Genomic DNA, 23,001 nt, shown 5'->3' on the forward strand with positions numbered 1-23,001 from the left:
AGTGGATATAAAATAATTGTTATGTTTTATTAGCAAATTTTAAATAATAAATGGATTATATTTTTATGATTTAATTTCTACGTCTTCTAAGTAAGTTTCGAAAAGAAAAAACAATCAAGTAGTTAAGAACAAAATCCTTAACTATCTAACTGAAACCAAACTAAATGTCAAACATGTATGAATCCAAACTATAAATGATATACTATAAATATCTAAAAACATTATCCCACATATATAGGTACAACTGATATAATTATATTCAAAATAATATAAAGTCTTAAAATAATTAATTCAACAAAAAGGGCTGATTTCATTTTTTTTTGAATATATATGTCACTAATCAAAATTGTAATTGTATAAAATGAAATATATTTTTCAACCGTATTATAAATAAATATCATATCTAGCCAAAATAATAAAAATTGAATTATTTTATTGCATTAAACACATTACTTTATTTTTAATCAAATCGATACATGATTTTGTGATTACTTTCTGCAAAATGATTTTAATCTTATGCAACAAGAGTAAAAATATTATACAAGATGGGAACGGGATGTAAAGAGATCCGAACGGAATGTAAGCATATATTTTCATACAAAAGTCTTAGAACATGTTACAATTAAAATTAATTAACGCTTGCAGTTTTATATGTAATTTTGTTTACATCATCTAGCATAAAAATGTTCAAAGTGAAAATTAAAAAAACTTAAAGTATGTTCGATAATAGTTAAAATATTTAATACAAAGAAACATAACCAATATGTATGAACTAAATATATAATAATAAGAATAAAGAAGTCAATTATTTTTGTAATTCATTATTATATTATACCGTATATAAAGATACTCACATACAATTCAAGTGAAACAAAAAAAAAACCCTGAGAGCTAACTCAGCAAAACTACAATAAACCTATGAATTAAAAAAATAGAAATACCTAAATCTCTAGGAAACAAAAAAGCTAAATTTGATTCTTTGAATTGAAGAAAGTAATGGGAAATAAAGATGAAATTGAACGATCAATAACATTAAAAATTGAACAAGGATTGTGTATACTCGGATTAGAAGCAGTGACTTGTGAATGAAAATGGTGGGAGCATGTGACTTAGATTTATAAGTAGAGTTTTATTAATGTGAAAAAATAAATATTTAAACGAGGAATACGAGTATTCCGTCTAGATCTCTTGCCAAGTTTCTTATAATAAACCTTAGCAAATAATTATGTTTTTAAAAAGAAACGATTGTGGGACAGAAATATATGATGGATAGAGGACGATACAGACAGGACGGGTCCGGACGGGACGAGACGGGACGGGTTGGGACGAGACAGGAAGGGACGGGTCGGGACGGGACAGGTTTCTCATTCCTAACTATACGTACAATAATTCAAACTAAAGCCAAATCCAAATCCGATTTAACATGTCTAAGCAAACAGTTAGAAATGTTTTGATTAGTTTAAAAAATAAACACGTAATATCATTTAACATTTTCATTTAAATTATTTTAAAACTATATTAAGTAAACAATATCTATATTTTACATGCCTATGTATAATTTTTCAAATAAAATTATATAACAAACTTTTACCAAAATCGTATCTACATAAAAAAATCGTAGTTTTGCAAAAATAACCCCGCACGTACGTGCGGGTCCATCACTAGTATCCAATAAAAAAGAACCACGTCATCTAAGTACCGCTTCTCAGATTGCTTCAATAAGTAACGTTCCTTCAGTTTTAATGTATTTTTGATTTAATTTGAATTTTTTTTTCTAAGTACTTTACAAAGTACCTCCCACTGGAGATGCCCTAACATATTCAACGGATGTACTATAGAGAACCTTCCAAATGGACTACACTTCAAGGTCTATTGATGTTACATGCTTGGGTCTGCGACTCAAGAAACTACTTATGGACCTAAAGCTCAATATCTCTTAAGTTAAAACCTTTGTTGTTTAAAGTTTAAACCATAAACATGTCCCAAAACTCCTTCATATACAAGGTTTTAAACAACCACAAGTTTACCAACTGATCTATTTTAAACCACGACTCATAGTCATGGTTACTCACCTAGCTAGTCACCTTTAGTGATTTTACCTTTGAACTTGACTCCAAGTAAAGTTTTTCTCGTGATATCAATGAATCCAAGTTAATGTTAGTTTGATACTAGAGGCTCAAAACTTAGAGCACATGCCCAATACGATATTGTTCAAGAACTTTTGAAGTTATGTGATAAATTAAAAAGAATGAAAATAATTCACTAGTCTTGTTGTTCCAAGGACATGGACAAAAGAGAAAAAAAAAACAGAATAAAAGAATGAAAGGGGGATAATGCAAGAACTCTCAGCATAGTTAAATTGCACACAAGTTGGCGACCCATACGGATATTCTTTGAAGTTCACAGCTACTCCAAAGATTCACTTCCATTTTCTCTAGTGACGTTATTAAACTCGACAATTCGGTTTATTACATAAGAGTCGTACAATTTCTAGGTTTGATCCACATGGTTATTCCAATACACAGGTTCCAAACCACGACCCTAGTGACTAGTGTTGTCCCAAACCAATAAGACATCGTAACGAAAGAGTTTAGATATATCAACTTGATCGAATACACATTTACATATAAAAAAAAGTGGAAACTTGGTAAAATGGGAAATCCTGTATCGGAAACCAATTTTGCTCTGAAGCAAGCACATCAACAAGAGTAACACACTTGTTTTTCTTTTCTTTTCTAACATTTGTTCTGTACATAACCTCTAAATACTTAGAAGGCTAATATAGTTCCCACTTTCCAATAGTCTTCCACTATTTTTTCTTTTTTTCTAACCAAACGATTTAAAATTTATGCAGAACCTCAAACCCCAAACCACATTATCTTTTCTTTTCTCTCTAGAAATGCAGAATAAGAAGAAAAGAAAAGGGTTAAATATGATGACTACATACTACAAGCTATTGCTCTCAACCGGTTGAGAGTGTAAGCCTACTCCTCTGTCATCGTTCACCATCTTTTTTAGGGATCGGTATTGCAGCCGCACATTGTCTCCGCTTTCGACAATCTTTAATAGATACCTTTATTTGAAAAGCAAATGAAAATGCACTAGTTTGAGAGTCAAACTCAATAACTCGCTTCACCTATCAAACATAGTTCTGTTTCAGCTCTTATAGATCATAGAGTAATAGTTACCAGCCATTGAGACATTGAGATGTCACGATTGCTTCTTTTCCAACAAACTTTTCCGGGGTCCTCCGGTTTCCCTGCAATTGTAAATGCATTCCATAACACGCAAGAACCAATTTCTATGACAGAAGAAATGCATCATAACCGAAAATAAAAAATAATGGCCTACCTTGATAAGCACTTTCTCATTTACAGCAAATGGATAATGCACCACTCGATGCATTCCATCATCCGTAGCTGGATCTCCATTTTCCTGCAGGGAGAAATTTGGGATCAAATAGTAACTTTTATAAGAGGTTCATTTACAACATACGCTTAAGCTAAACCAGAAAACAGATGATGATGCATCTGATATGTTTGGAGATAGTAACAATGTAACAGGAAACCACAAAAGAACTTAGTTATATAGAGCAGTGTTGCCTCACCACATCCATTTGATCACTCATTTCTTTTCTACGCCTCCTCATGGCTGCGTTGTGGAAAAGTCTTTTGTCATCTTGTTGCTTTATAGCTGAAGCGGCAGCTCTAAGTGCTATGTGTTTGACATTAGAAAAGGAATACGGTTAAGACTGTTTGTTGATGTGAAACCCAAAAGACTATCGTGGATCAATTTATTTATTGAGGTACACAAATAAGAAGACAATGAACATTATAGGAATTACCATGGTTGGGAACCAGAGACCCAGACTCGATTTCTGCATTGCAGAGCGTACATCTAGACTGTGCATAAGATAACTGTGGTTACCAATCTTGGGTATGTAGGAAGAACCATCACATGAGACTAGCAGAGAAATACAATCGAAGGAAACTAATACCAACCATTTCAAGGACTCTTCTAAGCATGAGGCCACCAAATGAATGTCCACAAGAGACAACCATTGCATCTTCAAGAAAAGCACCACTAATATCAAAGAGTTTGCAACAGACAAATTAGAACTTGTTTTCACTATACTGCCTTCGCATAAGGTGGAAAGCATCAGACAAAAGGTGGAAAGTAATTGAACATCTAATACAGCTCATGGATCTAGGTACAAAAGACGACCAACTAAAACTAATTTCTTCAGTGTATATCTACTACCTGGCACACATGATTAGTTTTAGACCACTTGCTATAACAGAATAGAAAACTCATTGAGGTTAAATTTGGAAAAGGGCTAGCCAGTTCCCAGCACTTAAGAAAACCTAGCTAGAGTACTTTTTACATGATCAGATTAACATGGGTTAGCAATTCATTTAAATTAACCATAATAAGAGAACAGTTTTGTTAGTCATAGATAATTATACACTAAGGGAAATATGGTACTCACGAAATTGGATCCGAGAGAACACTTCTTAAGGAAGGCTCTTTGCAAACATCATCCCGCGGAACCTGACATCAACAATTTAGAAGAAGATCTCTTGACATAAAACCTTGTGCTCTGAGCAGTTAACATAAAACAGAGAAACTTATATCATTATAGTATCAAGGTAGTGCCAATCATAAAAAATATCCAAAGGACGATCCTCAAACATAAGTAATATAAGTTGCACATCCACTCATTAAAACCTCGATTGATATTATTTAAAGGATAATATTGCATGATCTGAAAGAATGCAAAGGAAAAATGAACTGTTTCTCAATAAATTTCTGCTCCAAATGTCAAGGAAAAAAAAACAGAATTAGGTACTATTGGCATAGAACTTCACAGATATCAAAGTTTTATACATTTAAATGTACTTTTACAATCTAGACATCTAATTTTACTATTGTAATAAAGGGTGAGCTTACATTGGTTTTCACAGGCGGATTAACTATAGTGTCATTCTCGGCCAAGAGGTTATCCATAAACTGACTAACAGATACTGGCACATAGCTTTGAGGAATTACATGGCCGGCTGCTTCTATTGGGGAACAATCTAATATAGCATTACTTTTCGGCATAAGCCTAAAAGCTAATGATGCCCTGCAATTGGAAAGTTTAAATTTGTAATCAAATATGTATGCATGCCATGTCATAAGGTTTGTTAAGGAAAAGCTGTCATAAAAGTTGTTCAGGAAAATCTTATTTCGTCATCAAAAACATACCTTCCGCGATTGTCAATGCCAGACAAATGGTCGGTTCTGTAAGAGGCAGCTGGACGGAGACCTGCAGTAGCATGACTAAGCGCTTTGCCGGTAATCAGTAAGAGATCACCCACCCCACATCCATTATCTGCTGTGTACCAACGACCATTTGGGTCACATACCTAAGGATAGAAGAAATTTCAGAAGGAACAAAACATAGAACCCTCCAAATGTACTTTATGTAAATGGAACAATGTCACAAATCAAGCAAATTGGAAACTCAGGATTATGGCTGGTCATGTCTAACTATTTTGTTGCTCAAAGGATAAACAATGGCACGTTTCCCATCAAGTTCCTCGCTATAATTAAAGCATATATATAGCCTTCTACACAGTGAAAGTTCATAGATGTGACCTGAATGCCAGTGCCATCTGAGCAGAACATTGTCAACAAACCCTTTTCAACTTCAATATTAGTAGATAGGCTGCCACCTCCAGAAGCATATTTTCCATTTTGGATTGAGGCATGAGCATAGGAAGCCAGTAGCACCGAGGAGGAAACCTCATTCGGAGCTAGTGGAAAGTCGTCCAGCATATGGTTAAAAACACTGCAAAGAGAAAAGAACAAACGGTATATGCTCATTTTATGAGTTGATCAAAGTAGGAAGGCGAAACAAGTAGTAGTAAAACCAGAGAATAAGCATCATAACCATCCTACTCGCTTCTTAGACGTAGATGCCTTGCTATTGCAGATAAAGCAGCTCGTGCTACTTTACCCAAGCACCGGAAAATCTCAGCCATGCATGGTGGCGAAGAATCTAAATCCTCAACAGACCTGTTGACAAGAAAAAAATCAGTCACTACACATCATATACATCAAAAACTGATAATTAAATGTCAGACTTTACAATCAAACCAATTGTTCAATACAAGAGCAAGGCCAATTCTTTCTCCAAAGAAAAAACAAACAATAGTTACAAAAGAGCTAACCTTCCAGCTCTATACATAGAGAGGCCACGATTGCCTTTACCAGAAACATTAAGGCTTCTAGTTCTAAAATACAAACGAGCAGCTTCAAGGCCACATCGAATCAGTGCAGTGTCTTCACTCCCTAGTTCGATCACAGAGGCATTATACCTCATCAAAGATACAGACAAAGCCTCTACGGCTTTAGCATACGCCGGAGAAGGAGCTCCTTCATAAGGCAAAATATCAGATAATCGAACCCTAGCGAGAGCACTCCCAGACATCATCAGCATAGGATCACCAGACGGGTAAGCAGCAGAAATCGGCGAAACTGGAATCGCGTGAGACAAAGGAGACTTGGTTAAGCCACTAGGTACATCAGAAGCAATTGAAACGGCGGCGTTAAAGCTTAAAGGCGTAATCGGAGACGAGCCCTGCCGGTGCATCGCCACTCCAACCAACCATACGTCTCTAGGTTTCCATGATTCCGAGTCAGTTTCCGGCGTCGGGAAAACGGATTGGAACAGTAGCGTGTCTCGTTGAAGTCGTAGAGATCGCTGTTACAGAGACGAATTGTGATTTTACTGTACGGAATCCTTACTGGTCCGAATTGGATTGAAGATGAGTATCTTGGTTACAAATTGCAACCATGAAACGCCGTCGTCGGTTATATCGCCGTCGACAGAGTGAATATTATAGCCGGGAACGTTGGGTTCGCCGGAGAATTGTGGTTGTGAAGATGAGTAGACTCTGGTTTTTGAGTTTTAAGTTTTGAGTTTTGAGAAGGTAATAAAAAGCGAAAGGCTTTGTAAATTTTACCTTTTTGGTCAAACTAGCTTCACTTTCTAATTGGAAATGATTTTTTTTTTCTTTCCCCATTAATCTGAACAGAAATCAAAAACTTTTAATTTTGATGGTAATAATACTAACTGGTGACAGAATAATAAAATAGTGGAATTATGAAAATTTAAAAAAATGATTTAACTTAATTTTATATTTTAAATAAAGAAAGTTACTTCACATGACTCAACGACGCAATGTTTTTTTTTTTTTTTACATGCGATATATATAGACAGTAGCATTCACACATGTTATGGTTTATAAAATATCGCAAATTTGCGTGAAAATGCTTGTTATTGATCAAAACTTACAAAAAAAAAAAAAATTGTTTAGTTGGAGCATTTATGTATGGACTAATATAAGCAACAGTTAATTAAGATGGCCATACATATTGATTGAAAAAAGAAAAGAAATAGGGGGTGGGTGATGATGATGATGAGGATGTATGGGGATGGTAAAGAGATGATGAAGATGTTTTACTTGTTAGTGGTTGTGGTTGATTAGGAAGAGAGGAGATCCTATTGAATTTTGATGATGAAGTTAAGAAGCATACGTTGATGATGTGTGAGTCATGATGTGTATCGTGATGTGACAACATCATCAATAATAGTAATTATGATAATGATGATATGATCTTTTTTCTCATTTTAATACAAAAAAAAAATACAAACTAACCTCAAACTAATGATGATGTAGGACGTGGAGGTGGATGAGTGTGATGATAATGATGATGAAGATAAGCACTTATCATTATGTGTTGTATCAAAAAGTATCACGACGTCCCAACATAATGTTTGGTTGTAGTCTCTAACTATTTTTTTCTGTTTTTAAAGTATCTTACAGTTAATAATGTAAATTCATTTAAGTTATAGCGAAATGCAGATCTCAAAGCTTTGCTCAATACTCTGAAAAAATCTTAGAAAAGTAGTGATACCAATGAATGTTACTCAAGGAATGGTCCCAAAACTAACATAAATGTCGAAAGGCCCAAAACTAAATGAGGAAAATATGAGCATGTGGCATGTGGCTAGCTACATTTCCAAATCACAAAGAGAGTGGAAGATTCACAAAGATGATTCGATTTCAACATTATATTTTACAAAGAGATGGTTCATGTAAAGATTTGTGTCTAACTATTGTATACACACATTGTACATATATCATAATTTGATTTCGCACATCAAATATATCAAAAACCTTTGTTTCAAATCACCATCACCACCCAAGAGCCTTCAGAACGAGTTGATGAAGGTAAACTTACTTGTAAATCCATTCGTTTGCTCGTCCCCCTGTCGAATCCATGTCTATGAAAATACTGACAGCCTGTGCGAAGAGGAGAAACCACCCATATCAGTTTTAACACTTGGAAAAGAAAAAAAAAGGTTTTCAAGTATCAACGTTGTCTCTTATCAACCAAGTTGATCTAGCTAATATACATGTCTGTATTTTAAGGTTACTTTTTAGACTTGATCTCACCTTCCCTATCCGAGGTCGCTCCTTCGACTTTGCTAGGCTGTTACGGATATGTGAGACTGCACCCCAGCATTTCAACATGTTGGCTACATCATCAAGTCTCAGTATATATTCTTCTTCGGTTAGAGGAAAAGACCTCTAGGCATTGAAGAAGAAGAAAGAAAGACAGAATGGTGAATTAGCTTACAAGTATTGGTTTTCATAGGCAAGATACTATACCAACAAAATATGGATATACATAAAACTTTTTATGTGGCAAACATTCTCAAACCAAAATCCATATTATATTGAAAAATATATCATAACCATCTTATTCGACCAAGTATAGTAGAATCAGTTGAACTATCATGTCATTAGGCTTCTATTATGATCAAAACATAGCAATGGATTTTTACCTGTTCTCTGTACTTCCACATGACATTCATTGCAAGAAGATTCCTCCCCATGAACTCCTACATTAATCACATCTAAGAACTATGATTTAAGTTCTTAGCTTCTAATCGACAAATCATTACACATCAATATATAAAGGTCACAGCAAGAAACTGAATACTAAACAGAACATGGACAGTTATTCTCAACAGCTGACTCTGTACTCATGCAATTAAGAGAAGAGGATCGGAGGTCTCAACTTTTTTCTTCACCTTTAAGTAATTAGCAGATAAAGGCTTAAGCTATGGCTTTAACATGCAATATAGAATCACAAACACTCTTGAACACAGAAAGGCAATAAGGCATACCTTCTTGATGAGTTGAACATCGTAAGATCTTCCATACTTCTGTCTGATGAGTGTCGCAAGATCTAAGCCGTTAAATGCAGAATCATCCGACCCAACCATTCTTTCAAGATTTGCCCGATTCATATCATTTGCTTGCTAAAGACAAAAGAAAAAAATCAAAATTGATCAGATGAATATAGAAATCAGTAAATTTAAACAAAGGCATGCTTACTTTCCACGTTCTGTCACTAAGTCAGGACAGAGATGGCCAGATATCATGACATCAAAAGAACTCAACACACCATTTAACTATGCAATTTTTCCAGGTTCAAGCAGAAGAAGATCGACATTCTATTACATTCTTAGTAATCTCACAACGAAAAAGTTTGAGGCTTTCATGTACAAAAAGGCTTGTTAAAACTCCATTGACTATTTAACACAATTCTAGTGTAATAAGCACACAAAAACTATGTCTCAGCGGCATCAGTTTACGCTTAAATGTCAAGTCATGACTTCATGACTTCACCCAAGAGGATAGCAAAAACTGGCCAGGAGTAACAATGCTTAGAGTTTTTACATACCCTTTTAATTTTATCATCGAGCGATTCCTTCTCCTCGTCATTCGAATTATCTGGAGTCATCCCATCATCCACAGCACTGCAAATTCTTGAAAAGCTTCTCCTAGCAGTTTTCCCACAAGTACTCTTCAAGCAGAGACTATGAGAGAAAGCAAATCTTCCAGAGAAACACGGAACGCAAGATTTCGAACAAGAAACCTTAGGTATTGTTCCTATACCGCATGGTTCGTGTATAATCGATGGTTGACAGTGATGATGACTTGAGACAATGCTCATCATATCCTGTAAAGTACTGAAACTATCAAACCAAATATATCTTTTTCTGCAATTCAAAGAATCTAACAGATAATGCATCTAATTCTCAAACCAACTGTGAACACAGAGAGCTATCTAACTAGAGAAACCAAAGCAAAAGTTCCTGATATAGAGAAGATTCATAGATAATAACGTGTAATAATTGGTAAAATCTGAGCCTCGTTCATCGTAATCAATAAGAGAATCATCTACAAATCGATGATGTTCTGCTAACTAAGCAGCAACTATCGGAGGAAATATTGAGAAGCGACAAATCATAAACAAGTGAGGGGAGAGAACCAATGAAGCCAGAAACTTAAAAAATTTTAGAATTTACCAAGAAGTTGAGGGAAAACATAATAATCTTACCGCCGGAAGAGCTGAGGAAGAGCACGGCGGCGTTGCTGCGGAAGAGGAGATTAGGAGAAGGGAGGACTAAGAGATAAAAACAAAACAAACAAAAAAATCAGTGAATGAACGGTGAGGGAGGAAACAAAAATGAAACTCTAAACGTAGCGTATAGTTCTCATTTTTGCTATATATCATAAAAGCTTTGTTAAAAGTTAGAAAATTAATATTATGTGCAAGAAAACACGTCTAAAATTCAAATTAAAATACACGAAGACAAACAAAAAAAAATTTAGATATATAATATATATATTTAGTTTTAATACAAAATATTTTTTGGTGTAATGGTTTCGACATGTACGTATCACAAATTCACAATCCGAATTGTATAAATGTAATATATTTTATATAAAAAAAATATCACTACAATACCAAGATAATAAAATAAAGAGAAAGAGTAATGAATAATCCTCGAAAACATTATAAAATTAAAAATGAATTAGTTATTAATAAAGCATTATTAACCAAACAAGCCAAAGTGTTATTTTTTATTTTATTTTCAGTGAAGCACAACAATTGTATATATATATCAAATTATGTTAACTTGCACGTTTCAGCTAAAAAAATTGTGGCGTTTCGGCCATTCCACACACATATTCACACGTAATATCCACTTGGTCTCTGCTCGTCTCATTATCTGAATATTTTTCATACAACATCGACACATACAGTATTAGTATATACCTTAGATTTCAAGCTATAACATTTTACAGTACCAATATAAGTAACACAACATACATAATTGAACAATCGAAACTATTTACTGAGTCAAAATCAAAGCTTTTAACCCTTCTTTTTGTAATTGACAATTGAATCTTTTTCTCATATAAGATAAATATTTGGATCCACAAAGATAATACAATAATTTCCGGTTATGATAGAGGTTTCAAATATCTCGTACATATTTATGATTCTTGGATTAACACATAATACCTCTAGTGACTTAGTGAATTAGTAACTAAAAAATGGAAAATGGAAAATTTCACGTTTGGATTTTAAAAGGAAATTAGTAAAATCTTCTAAAACTTGGATTTTCTAATTTTAATAAATCTATATTTTAAAGTCATTTAATAAAATAAATTTTGTAGAATCAAAAGCTAAAAACTGATTTAAAAACAGATGTCAACGTATATTTAAGAAGAAAAAAATGTAAAAATTAAACGCAAAAAAGAAAAAGAAAAGGTAGAGGCGTAAATGGTAATAAATTATATATTAGTCGGTGAGTTTAGAGAGAAACAAAAACTAAAGGGGTGTGATTTCGAAGAAAATTGTGCATATTTTTCAAAATTTGAAATCTCAGCTAAAGGAGAAGAGAAGAGAAGCACCATTTCCCTTTCTCGGGTCGTGTCCTCATCGTTTTCTCAGATTCCTTAATAATTCCCTTTCGATTCCAAATCCCCAATATACTCATCGAATTCGGATTCCAAGACCCCAGGTTTTTCAATCATGCCCATGGAGAACGACAATGGCCACGCTAGCAACGTCGTCGTCACCGCCGAGCAAGCCACCAAGATCAGCGAGACTGAGGTGCGCTTGCCGGAGAATCGGCAGACCGTTGTTGTCACAGACGCCGCAAGTGGTAGCGAGATAGGAGAGCAAGGGGAGGGAGAGACGCCAGTGGCGGTGGCGGTCACCGTGGAAGAGAGCGGATCGAATTTGGTGGCAGAGCTACCTCCCCGATCTTCTTCCGCTAGAGTTCCCTTCTCTAATCTTAGCCAAATTGATGCAGATCTTGCTCTTGCTCGCACACTCCAAGAACAGGTGGGTCTTTCTTTCCTATCCATCGTTTGGGATTTCTGCATTTTCTTAGGTTATGGGATGCTGTTAGGGCTTTCGTTTGCTTCTTGTTCTCCTGGATACGCGGAATTATTCATTGCTTATCGCCTTTTCTCTTTAATTGCATTTGGAATTTGGATTTTCCTAAGGGTTTCTGTAGAATTGGGAGTCTATTTGAATACTGTTCTTCGGGTTTCAGGAACGGGCGTATATGATGCTGACCATGAATAGTGAAATCAGTGACTATGGGAGCTGGGAAACTGGAAGTTATGTATACGATGAGGATGAGTTTGATGACCCCGAGAATGAGGATGAGGATGACGATGAAGACGAATATGAAACAGATAATGATCCTCAGGAAGATGCACCCGATGTTCACGCCAATGAAAATGATCAAGAAGATGACGGCAACTCTGACATTGAAGAAGTTGCTTATTCAGATGATGAGGCCTATGCTAGAGCTCTTCAAGAAGCTGAAGAAAGGGATATGGCAGCTAGATTGTCTGCTTTATCTGGGTTTGCAAATCGTGAGTTTATAACTATCACCCAAGTTCTCTTTGATGGGCGTTCTAGGATGGGTTTGGGATTAGGCTAACTGCTGTTACTGGTTGCAGGGGTTGAAGATGTAGAGGATGAGAGTCATACTTCTCAGGTAGGCTCCTTAAACTACAACAAATCCTTTTATATCTTTAGCTGTAAACCTTTTTCAGTTTTTGTACTTGAGAATATGAACCTTTTTGCCTCCGTATGTGTAAAGAACTACTTTCCAACCCCTTTTTTGTTTAGTAATATAGTGGCCAAAGGACAAAGTAGTGACATAAAACCCATATTGTCTAAGTGATACATTTTACATGCTTCCATATATCTACTATCCTTCTATCTGGCATTAGAGTGTTTTGTTTCGTGAAAGTTTAGTCTGTGGGTTTTGCTACTAGAATTTTGCGCAATGGTATGTTTCAAGGTCAAAATGCATTCACCAGAGGGTAATTGAATCAATTGTAATATGCTAGCGTTAACACCTTGAATCCTTGACTATTCACTGGTATTGGAGATGGTTATGCTCACACCGCGAATCCTGAGACCTTGCGGTGCACTGAACTTTGATAGTCCATTTTGTGGAAAAAATCAACTGAAATATATAATTGCAGGGTAGAGAATCATAGAAACTAAGGCTTCATTGATGTGGCTTGAATCTGCCCCACTCACGTTCTGTGTGATTATTTTTGCAGGATGCCTGGGATGAGATGGATCCTGATGAGCTTTCGTATGAGGTACATAAACATTTGTGGTATTCTATGCTTTTTGGATTCTCGGTCTCTCCTCATGATTTTGTTAAATGGTTTGAAGTTTAATGTGAATGCTATTGTTAAACTTGTTAGATTCTTGTTTTAAGATCCGTCATGCATTTCAATATTCAATATGCATAATTTATATACTCAACACATCTGTTGGCTTATAACTAGACTTGCTAATGCCTACAGGAGTTGCTTGCACTTGGCGACATTGTGGGAACCGAAAGCAGAGGATTGTCTGCTGATACAATTGCATCTTTGACTTCAAAAAGATATAAAGATGGAGACAATCAGAACGGAACCAATGAGTCGTAAGGCCTTTTTTGGGACCAATGAAGTAAACCATTAACAATTTTGTGCATATGTACTTAGATATTAACTTTTTCAATGCTTGGTGCAGATGTGTTATATGTCGTTTAGACTATGAGGTTGACGATGACCTGATACTGCTCCCATGCAAACATTCTTACCACTCGGAGTGCATAAACAACTGGTTGAAGATAAACAAGGTATGTCTTTTATGAAAAATAACCCTGTAGAGAAGCTAAAGTATATAATTATTGTAGTCAGCTAATTGGAACCTGAAGCCCAATCAGGGAGGTCAGTTTTTATCACTCGACAGATACCCATTTTGTTATAGATAGATATATTCTAGAAAAACCGGCACAGCACATGATATTTCCAGAAATCTTATCTGTTTATGATAGGGATTAGGGAACTTTATGGTCAGTACAGACTATCTCATGCTTGTTGGGTTTATGGATTGCATTTATACGTTTGCCGATTGTCTTCATCAGCATCTTCGAAACTGAGGAGTTTTGTTGTTGATAAGCAGAAATTTGAACTTGTTAGCTCCTTAGGAAGACTATCTACAGTATGTTGAATAAACTCATCGGCTTCCATCAACTATTGGGAATAAGAAATTCTTAGCTTACAAACCAGCAGTTTTAGAATCTCTTTTCAACATTCATGTAGGAAGAGCTTTCGGAACTCCATTAACAAACTGAAACTGACACAATCTTCTGCAGGTTTGCCCCGTATGCAGCGCAGAAGTTTCAACTTCCACCTCTGGACAAAGCTGATGAGAGCAAAGGAAGAAAGATTCAGAAGAAAAAAAGAATCATAAGCTAAGAACGTCAAAACCTTAGCTGTCTGTTTGTACACTTTTTATAAACAAAAAGAAAACATCACCAGATTTCCTTGGATCTTTTATACAGTCTCAAAGATTGGAACTCTCTCTAGCGTTTTTAGTATTCGCATTCATCTGCTTCCGTATTTGCCTTTTTAGAATATAGCTTTATCACATAGTAAGTGTCTATTTCATTGATGTTCACGTCGATGCTACCGTGGATAGCGAGGATAATCTGGTTTTTCATCTAAAAAAGAACCTAAAAGCTAGAATTTTGTAACTCAGACAAACATCGCAAGGGCTTAGGTCTGAAACTTATGAATAGATCGAAACTTGTCTTATTACCTAAGAGGCTAAGATAAATTTGTTGACAGAGAAGCTATCACCGAAACTCGTATGAAAGAAAAGTAGTTTTTCCTCTTTGGAACATGACCATTATCATGGCTTTTGTTTCGGTAGTCTAGATGAAAAGTTGGCGAGTGGAGTGACACCAACGGTCATATGCTGGCTGAAGATTGGGCCACTCAGAGGCCGAGACTGAGAAATCTTGGAGCCAGTTTGTGAGTAGAATTTCTTGGTCCAATGCAGGTAAAGTCGAGATTGCTTTGTCTATGGCTCGTTCCACCTCAACTCTCTCATAACCCGTCAGCACGGGAAATGCTAGCCCGTTCCTGGCATGACTAAACAGTGGTAACCAGTTTGCAAGGAGCCTGAACGTCACTTGTCCCGGAACTTGTGTGCTGTCTCTTGCTAACTCTCCAATTAAGAGCGCTGCAAAATATTTTGAGTTTGTAAGAAAACCACAGATCATGTCAAGATTTTATGAATTAGTGAGCATGTGTATCAGTGTATATATAATCCGAAAATTAGCAGAAGTTCCTACCTACACAAAACCAAACTACTGTAAATAACAATTCTTATGATATATAGTCCAATGAAACTTGGGCCTATTGTTATTACTAAAAAATACATTCAGTTTATACTTAAAAAACTAAATAATATAATTAGAATTTACTTTTTCTTATGTTATCCAAAATCAACGTTAAATAAGAAATGGTAAACCATAAAAACCTGAATATATATACTTGCCTGAAATCTTAACCATGAGGCCTTGGACCCTGGGAGCAGCCGTGAGAGACAAGGAAGCTAAACCGGAAGCGTAGCTCCACCGCTTAATCCCTTCTGCCACGGCACCGTAACGCCTAAGCTTCTCTGTCATCCACAGCAGCTCCTCCGCAAGCTTCTCCACCGCTAGTTCAGCCTCTTGTTCTTGGGAACCACCAGCTCTGGCAACCGCAGACTCTCTCCTCCTACTTTGCGATAACAAGTTCCCCGTCATGTCGGCTAAGGACCTGACAGTGTTGATACATGCGCTTAACCCTCTCACGTATGAGGTGACGTAGCCGCCCAGAGGGAGGGCCCCGACCAAACGCAGCGGCAAACCACCGAAGGGTTCATCTGCGGTTCGAGAGCGTTTCAAGCAGTCCTGCAATCGTGCGGTGGTGCGTGCAAAGGAGGACGCAAGGGCCGCTCTATTGACGTCGAGTAAGTCCAAGTGGCCGCTCTGGGCGTTGTCTTCCATGATCTTCTCAGCCATTCCCATGGCAAATTGGTATTTTCTTGAGGTTACCGGAATCTCGTTCATGAGCGCTAGTGCCTATTCGTGAAAACATGTTAAGATGCATAAAACGCCAAGTAGTCAAACTCTATATCCAAATGGTTGCAAAGTTTTTAAACTAAAATTAAAACTGATAAATGCAAAGTTAAATGTTCATATATTCATTCATCTAACTAATTAAGAGTCCCAATGATTAGAAGAGCTCCCACATATAATTAATTTTAAAGATGATTACTAAATACGAATGTCACGCCACTACTAACTATAGTAATTAATACACTAATTAATTAGAGAAGTGACAAGAAAGACAAAAACCACCCGAGTTTTTGATTAATCGAACCTAGCTATGATTTCACTGCTCTTTTTGTTATTGTTTTTTCATGTATGAGGTGGAGCTATGCATGTCGTCCATGTGGAAATAACAGAGGTGTAGTGTCCACGTTAGGCACTTTCGTGGAGTATCCCAAAATAGAAAGCTCCAACAAAAATATATAAATTTTAAATATAAATAATAGTTTCCGTAGAGAAAATACTTCATTTCGGTTAAGATCGAGTTATACAAATAAAAAGTTGTGTTAACAACAGACAAACGTCTACATGTAATTAATCATGTGTCTTAGTTAGACCCAAGCGAACAAGTGAAAAATTTCTAAACGAGGTATTAACGAATTAATGTTTACTACACTAAATAATGAAAGATGATATTCATATAAATATAACACTTACGTGACAAAGTGCTCTACCGAGGGAGTTAGCGGAAGGCTCATCAACCCCATCACAAATCATCGTACCCAGATCCGACGACCCTGAATACTTCACCAACGCCGTTGATGACGTGGAGGACGCCTTTATAGGGACCAACGCGTTCTCCGCAGCGGCGGTAAGAAGACCCGAAGCGAAACTAAAGGGAGGATAAGAATAAGAATAAGCAGAAGAAGATGAAGAAGAGGAAGAAGAAGAGAGAGGGAGAGGAAGATAGTCCAAGAAAACCCTAAGGACCCAAAGGGTGAGCCACGTCATCATCATAGACATGAACCTGAGGTGGTCCGAAGCCGACCACCGCCTAGAAGGAACCTCCGGCGTGGAGGCGGTGGAGGCGACGGAGACGAGGGAACGAGCGGCGGTGTTGACGGTGGTCATGAAGATGGAGTTGAGGAGACCCGTCGTGGGACGGTTGTTCCTGTATGTGTACTCCAAGTATTGTAGCTCCCTCGACGACGACATGATTATTCTCTCTTTTTTGTTGCTGTTGTTGTCTCTCTTAACGAAATGAATTAATGCTCGATCTGTTTATGTTATATATATGAAGAGAGAGATTGGTTTGGATATTTCTTCTTTCCAAAGTATATGATGAGATGCACCGCCTATATGATCCACGGGTGTGTGTGTTCTCGTCGTCGTGTAACCCCATTTTATGTATTGTCGGTTAAATCTTTGTCGGGACGCTGGCATACGCCGTCGTTTCTTCTTCTTCTTTTTTTCTTTTTTCACGTAGCTAGGTTAAATAGTAAAAATATCATTGGTGACAACAAAATTACACGATAGTGGATATATAGTTCATATTCTTCCTTACAAGTGTTATATTTATTGGAGTGTATCATATGATTAGTTCATATATATTCGTAGTGGAATGTTTTTCGAAGAACTTTGTATTCGTGGTTTCAATCAGGGGAATTCGAAGAACTTTGTATTCGTAGTGGAATGTTATCCCTTTGATCACATAGGTATGGGCCTATTGCTTAAGGCCCATTTGAAAAACTAGAGGGGACCTTACCCGTGGGATAACCCTCTCCCCAGGGATTAGTCTCGGATCCTTCCATAGATCCGGGGATTTACCCTGAATAATAAAAAAAAAAAAAAAAAAAAAATCAGGGGAATTCGCTGGTCAGTAGTTATACTATATATGTACAATATATATAGTCTGGATATATATAATTAATTAGTCGGTCACTCAATTTAACTTATTTAGTTTTGAAATTTGTGTGTTTGTTTAATTATAATCAAGTTTTATATATAGGCATTTCTCTAGAGCTAACCGAATTCATATTTCTTGTAGTCAGAGAAATAGTTAGTTCCTTGATTATACATTGGTCATTGGTGGACCGTTTGCATTTCTTGGGTAGTTTGAATTATTGTAATTAATTACAAGACCAAAAGCAAATTAGTACCATCAAACACCTTTAATTTTTCGTTGTTCGGCTAAGATTCCTAATTATTTTTAAATTTGTAAAATTATTTTATATATATATATATGTTGTACATGTACGACGAGTGTTTAATTTGGTTGTCTAGCGTTATTCGAATTGTTCTTCCTCTTTATGTTTTGTTGTCCTGTTTTATTCTTTTCTGATATTTTGTTTTATTCAGCTAACGTTGATTTATTCAGTAAAAATATAATAATCTGCAATACACACATACATCTAAAAGTCAAGTTGGCTTGACGCATGTGATCGAATCACCTAATTGTCTAGTTAGCTATACACACTTCTATCTAGCTACATGTAGATTGATTGATTCATACTGGCACTGAGTCTATTACACAGTTTACTCTAAATATCTAGCAGATGCAGACACATAAGCTTTATATCACACCCTTTTACATGAAAAAAGGAAACATATCCTTGTATGCATAAGCATAACGTCGTTATTACTGCAGACGTCGTTATGTAAGCGATATATATCATTTATAAATATGATAGTCATGATGATGACGAAAGTTTTGTGGGAACATGATGAAAATAATGTAACGCGAATTTTGACTTTCCAATGTAAACTAAATCAAAGGAGTAGAAGAAAGCAACGTAATACGAATAAAAAGTATATATGGAACAACGTACGTACGTATAAATCACGAAATAATTCATTAGAAAAATAGCGATAGTCAACTTTTATCTTTCCATCGTAATCAATAAGAAACCCACAGGTCCAACTGTTTTAAATAACACAGTTTGGTTGAATAACCTCTGACACAGAAACATTATCTTATAAGTCAATTTGACGTACAATATGCTCTTAAATAAAATATCAATTAGAAAACTAAATTTTTGTCCCCATTCCGTGGATAATACAAAAACGTAACATTCATGATAGATCCATGCATGTGAATTGGAAAGGCTGTCACGAGTAAAAAAGGTTATTTAGATATCAAATGGCCTCAAGTTTTGGATAGATATTAGAAAAACTCCATACCAACTTTTTTAGTTTCAAAAAGATGGATAAGTAATAATAATAACTACTCTATACTTTTTAGTTTGAAATTCGAAAATAGATTTTTGTATCTACTTTTAAATATGAAAAAGGGAAAATCCAATCAAAGATCTTATCTAAAATACTAAAAAATATATATATATAGTAGCGGTCTTCTCTGTCTATTGACCGAGTTTTGCGGGCGTTTACTCACTGTAGTACCACAAAACATCAAAAAAAAAAAAAAAAAAAAAGTATCTGTCACTTGTAGAAAAATCAAAAATAGCTTTTAATTGAGTCAAGATTGTAGTTCTAGTGGAAAAGTAAAGAGTGTTTATATTATTTAGTATTACACAAACTACGACTTTTTCGTGTGTTTATATGTTTTCGAAGTCCAATAATATGGTGAACTGTCTAAAGTATTGTTGATAAAATTTATTCCTCGTAATAAACGAAGTTTATAAACATTACAAAACAGAAAAAGACAAAAGGATTTATGTGAATTAAAACTAAATGAGATTGGTTAAAGACTAAAAAAAGACACGAGATTAATGGAAGGAGATAAGATCCAGAGGAATAGGCAAGTGGGGAAGAAGAAGAAGAAGAAGAAGAAGGGAGAAGAAACAGCTGTTCTTTCTTTTCTAAAACCTCAAAGTCAGCCGACAGTTAATTTTATTTTGACGAATGCTATAAATTTCAACTCTAATCTTCTTTCTTTTTTCAATCTCAACTCTTTTCTTTCTTCTTCTTTTTGTTTTCTCTGTCCGAAAGAAATCTAAAACCAGATCTCAGTAATTTATCTGAGGAGGGAAGACAAAACAACAACAAACAGAAGAAGACGAAGAACAAGATCTGTTCTGTTCTGTCTGAAACACAGAGAGAGACAAAGTCAACAACAACAAACACCGAGTCTTCCACGACGCCGTTTTAAGCAAATCTTTTGTTTCTTTGGCTCAAATCGGAGAAATGGCCGGAGGGTTCGTCAGTCAAACGCCGGGTGTTCGTAACTATAATTACAAACTGACACCGAAAGTGTTCGTAACATGTTTCATCGGTGCTTTTGGTGGTCTCATCTTCGGATACGATCTTGGGATCTCAGGTTTTTTTTTTTTCCTCTCAGATTCTCAAGTCTTTGTTATTCTTTGATCTAAGGAAATGTCCAGTGACTAATTATTTTTCTCATTTCTTGTAGGAGGGGTAACCTCGATGGAGCCTTTCTTGGAAGAGTTCTTTCCTTACGTGTATAAGAAGATGAAGAGCGCACATGAGAACGAGTACTGTCGATTCGATAGTCAGCTTCTCACTCTCTTCACTTCTTCTCTCTATGTGGCGGCTTTGATCTCTTCTCTCTTCGCCTCCACCATTACTCGAGTTTTCGGTCGGAAATGGTCCATGTTCCTCGGTGGTTTCACCTTCTTCATCGGCTCTGCTTTCAACGGCTTTGCCCAAAACATCGCTATGCTTCTCATCGGTCGTATACTACTCGGTTTCGGAGTCGGATTCGCCAATCAAGTAAGTTCTGAAAACGTTTTTTTTTTTGTTTTTCCTCCTCATGGTTTGAAGTAGCTTGATAAAGAAGTAACACTGGCAGCTTGGTTAACTGGTCTTTTTTCTTTTTGTTTCAGTCTGTACCGGTTTATTTATCAGAAATGGCTCCTCCGAATCTAAGAGGAGCTTTTAACAACGGGTTCCAAGTTGCCATTATCTTTGGTATTGTCGTTGCAACGATCATCAATTACTTCACCGCTCAGATGAAAGGAAACATCGGATGGAGAATTTCTCTCGGATTAGCTTGTGTCCCTGCAGTGATGATCATGATCGGAGCCCTGATTCTTCCCGACACTCCTAACTCGCTCATCGAACGTGGCTATACCGAAGAGGCAAAGAAAATGCTTCAATCCATCCGAGGAACAGATGAGGTTGATGAAGAATTCCAAGATCTCATTGATGCAAGTGAGGAGTCTAAGCAAGTGAAACACCCATGGAGGAACATCTTGCTTCCTCGTTATAGACCACAACTGATCATGACTTGCTTCATTCCTTTCTTTCAACAACTTACCGGAATCAATGTCATTACCTTCTACGCACCCGTTTTGTTCCAAACCCTCGGGTTCGGTAGCAAAGCCTCCCTCCTATCAGCTATGGTAACCGGCATCATCGAGCTCTTGTGTACCTTCGTCTCTGTTTTCACAGTGGATAGGTTCGGAAGAAGAATCTTGTTCCTCCAAGGAGGTATCCAAATGCTTATCTCTCAGGTAACACAACCCCTAACCCTAACCCTACTATACGTTTCTTTATTGACACTCTAAATCTCAAACCAACGGGTCGTTTTGCAGATTGCTATTGGAATCATGATTGGGGTCAAATTCGGAGTGGCTGGAACAGGGAACATAGGGAAAACAGATGCTAATCTGATCGTGGCACTAATCTGCATCTACGTAGCGGGTTTCGCCTGGTCATGGGGACCGTTGGGATGGTTGGTTCCAAGTGAGATATCTCCACTAGAGATCAGATCAGCAGCTCAAGCCATAAACGTAGCGGTGAACATGTTCTTCACATTCCTAGTGGCTCAGCTCTTCCTCACTATGCTCTGTCACATGAAATTCGGACTATTCTTCTTCTTCGCCTTCTTTGTCGTCATAATGACAATATTCATCTACATGATGTTGCCTGAGACGAAGAATGTGCCAATCGAAGAGATGAACAGAGTGTGGAAGGCACACTGGTTCTGGGGAAGGTTCATACCTGATGAAGCTGTTAACATGGGTGCTGCTGAGATGCAACAAAAATCTGTATGATGATGAAAACTTGAGTCTTGTATGGGCAAACAAAAAATTTAAAAGAGAAAGTGAGGATTATTAAGATGCAAATAAGAAAGAAAAAATGTCAAAAATGCCTTACTTCATAAAAGAAAGCTCCTCTGTTTTTAGATGCAGAGATTTAGCTCTTTTTTTAGTTTTCCTTTTTTTTCTTATATAATTCAATGTCTCTTTGCTGAAATTGTAATTTGGGCCTAAAGAAAGTTAAGAAAACAAAATGTTTGAAAAATGTCAGTTTGTCTTATGCTTTGTTACTTACGTATACATAATTTCTGTGAATCTTCTGTTTGAGAAAAAAGTGTTAATGCTTTGTGCAAGAAACAACAAGAGTCATCCACTCATCGGCAGATGTTTCAGTTTCTCCAAACGGCTTTGCAACTTATTTACCATGATTGAATTAATTTACCTCTTCTTTACAACAAATTTATGTATAATGTACCTTTTCTTTACAACAAATTTACACATAACACATTTTCAAAAATGATAGTTATATATGTATAAATATATATATATATATATATATATATAACTATTTAGTCAAAGTAGCATTTCCCCAAGAAAATATACAACTACTAATTTTATATATTCAAAAATATGGGACACAACTACTGACGTGCATGCATGAACATAATCAAACTCCCGACCAAACGGTCTAGCTAGCCGTCCAGGCCTAACCGT

The 23,001-nt window shown here is 36.2% G+C and overlaps 5 protein-coding genes across 7 annotated transcripts; 2 read left to right on the plus strand and 3 right to left on the minus strand.

Moving 5' to 3' along the window:
• Positions 1–2,648: 2,648 nt before the first annotated feature.
• On the minus strand, positions 2,649–6,953 carry LOC17892212. The gene is made up of 12 exons (XM_006297296.2): positions 6,216–6,953; positions 5,944–6,060; positions 5,641–5,833; positions 5,248–5,408; positions 4,951–5,125; positions 4,490–4,551; positions 4,002–4,083; positions 3,845–3,902; positions 3,608–3,714; positions 3,352–3,435; positions 3,189–3,259; positions 2,649–3,073 (listed from the first exon to the last, which is right to left on the minus strand). The coding sequence occupies exons 1-12, from the start codon at positions 6,635–6,637 to the stop codon at positions 2,947–2,949; spliced, it is 1,659 nt and encodes a 552-aa protein (XP_006297358.1). The 5' UTR covers positions 6,638–6,953; the 3' UTR covers positions 2,649–2,946.
• Positions 6,954–8,067: 1,114 nt separating this feature from the next.
• On the minus strand, positions 8,068–10,609 carry LOC17891114. Of its 2 annotated transcripts, XM_006298441.2 has the most exons (6): positions 10,465–10,602; positions 9,805–10,083; positions 9,245–9,379; positions 8,900–8,956; positions 8,508–8,642; positions 8,068–8,354 (listed from the first exon to the last, which is right to left on the minus strand). In XM_006298441.2, exons 2-6 carry the CDS (start codon positions 10,078–10,080, stop codon positions 8,289–8,291), a joined length of 669 nt encoding a protein of 222 aa, XP_006298503.1. In that variant the 5' UTR covers positions 10,081–10,083; positions 10,465–10,602; the 3' UTR covers positions 8,068–8,288. The 2 variants fall into 2 exon arrangements, with proteins under 2 accessions (XP_006298503.1, XP_023641767.1); XM_023785999.1 differs by lacking the exon at positions 8,068–8,354 and having other exon boundaries at positions 8,513–8,640; positions 10,465–10,609.
• Positions 10,610–11,787: 1,178 nt separating this feature from the next.
• On the plus strand, positions 11,788–14,846 carry LOC17891731 (E3 ubiquitin ligase BIG BROTHER-related). Its single transcript, XM_006298032.2, has 7 exons — positions 11,788–12,264; positions 12,479–12,806; positions 12,894–12,931; positions 13,509–13,550; positions 13,761–13,882; positions 13,972–14,080; positions 14,600–14,846. The coding sequence occupies exons 1-7, from the start codon at positions 11,950–11,952 to the stop codon at positions 14,651–14,653; spliced, it is 1,008 nt and encodes a 335-aa protein (XP_006298094.1). The 5' UTR covers positions 11,788–11,949; the 3' UTR covers positions 14,654–14,846.
• A 156-nt stretch (positions 14,847–15,002) lies between these two features.
• On the minus strand, positions 15,003–17,687 carry LOC17893458. Of its 2 annotated transcripts, XM_023786086.1 has the most exons (4): positions 17,355–17,687; positions 17,045–17,219; positions 15,790–16,357; positions 15,003–15,471 (listed from the first exon to the last, which is right to left on the minus strand). In XM_023786086.1, the coding sequence occupies exons 1-4, from the start codon at positions 17,540–17,542 to the stop codon at positions 15,161–15,163; spliced, it is 1,242 nt and encodes a 413-aa protein (XP_023641854.1). In that variant the 5' UTR covers positions 17,543–17,687; the 3' UTR covers positions 15,003–15,160. The 2 variants fall into 2 exon arrangements, with proteins under 2 accessions (XP_023641854.1, XP_006297645.1); XM_006297583.2 differs by having other exon boundaries at positions 17,045–17,687.
• Positions 17,688–20,041: 2,354 nt separating this feature from the next.
• On the plus strand, positions 20,042–22,465 carry LOC17891187 (sugar transport protein 4). Its single transcript, XM_023786273.1, has 5 exons — positions 20,042–20,158; positions 20,276–20,603; positions 20,697–21,016; positions 21,130–21,759; positions 21,841–22,465. The coding sequence occupies exons 2-5, from the start codon at positions 20,471–20,473 to the stop codon at positions 22,300–22,302; spliced, it is 1,545 nt and encodes a 514-aa protein (XP_023642041.1). The 5' UTR covers positions 20,042–20,158; positions 20,276–20,470; the 3' UTR covers positions 22,303–22,465.
• Positions 22,466–23,001: the final 536 nt, after the last annotated feature.

Source organism: Capsella rubella, unplaced genomic scaffold (genome assembly GCF_000375325.1).
Source record: "Capsella rubella cultivar Monte Gargano unplaced genomic scaffold, Caprub1_0 scaffold_3, whole genome shotgun sequence".
Classification (NCBI taxonomy): Eukaryota; Viridiplantae; Streptophyta; class Magnoliopsida; order Brassicales; family Brassicaceae; genus Capsella; species Capsella rubella.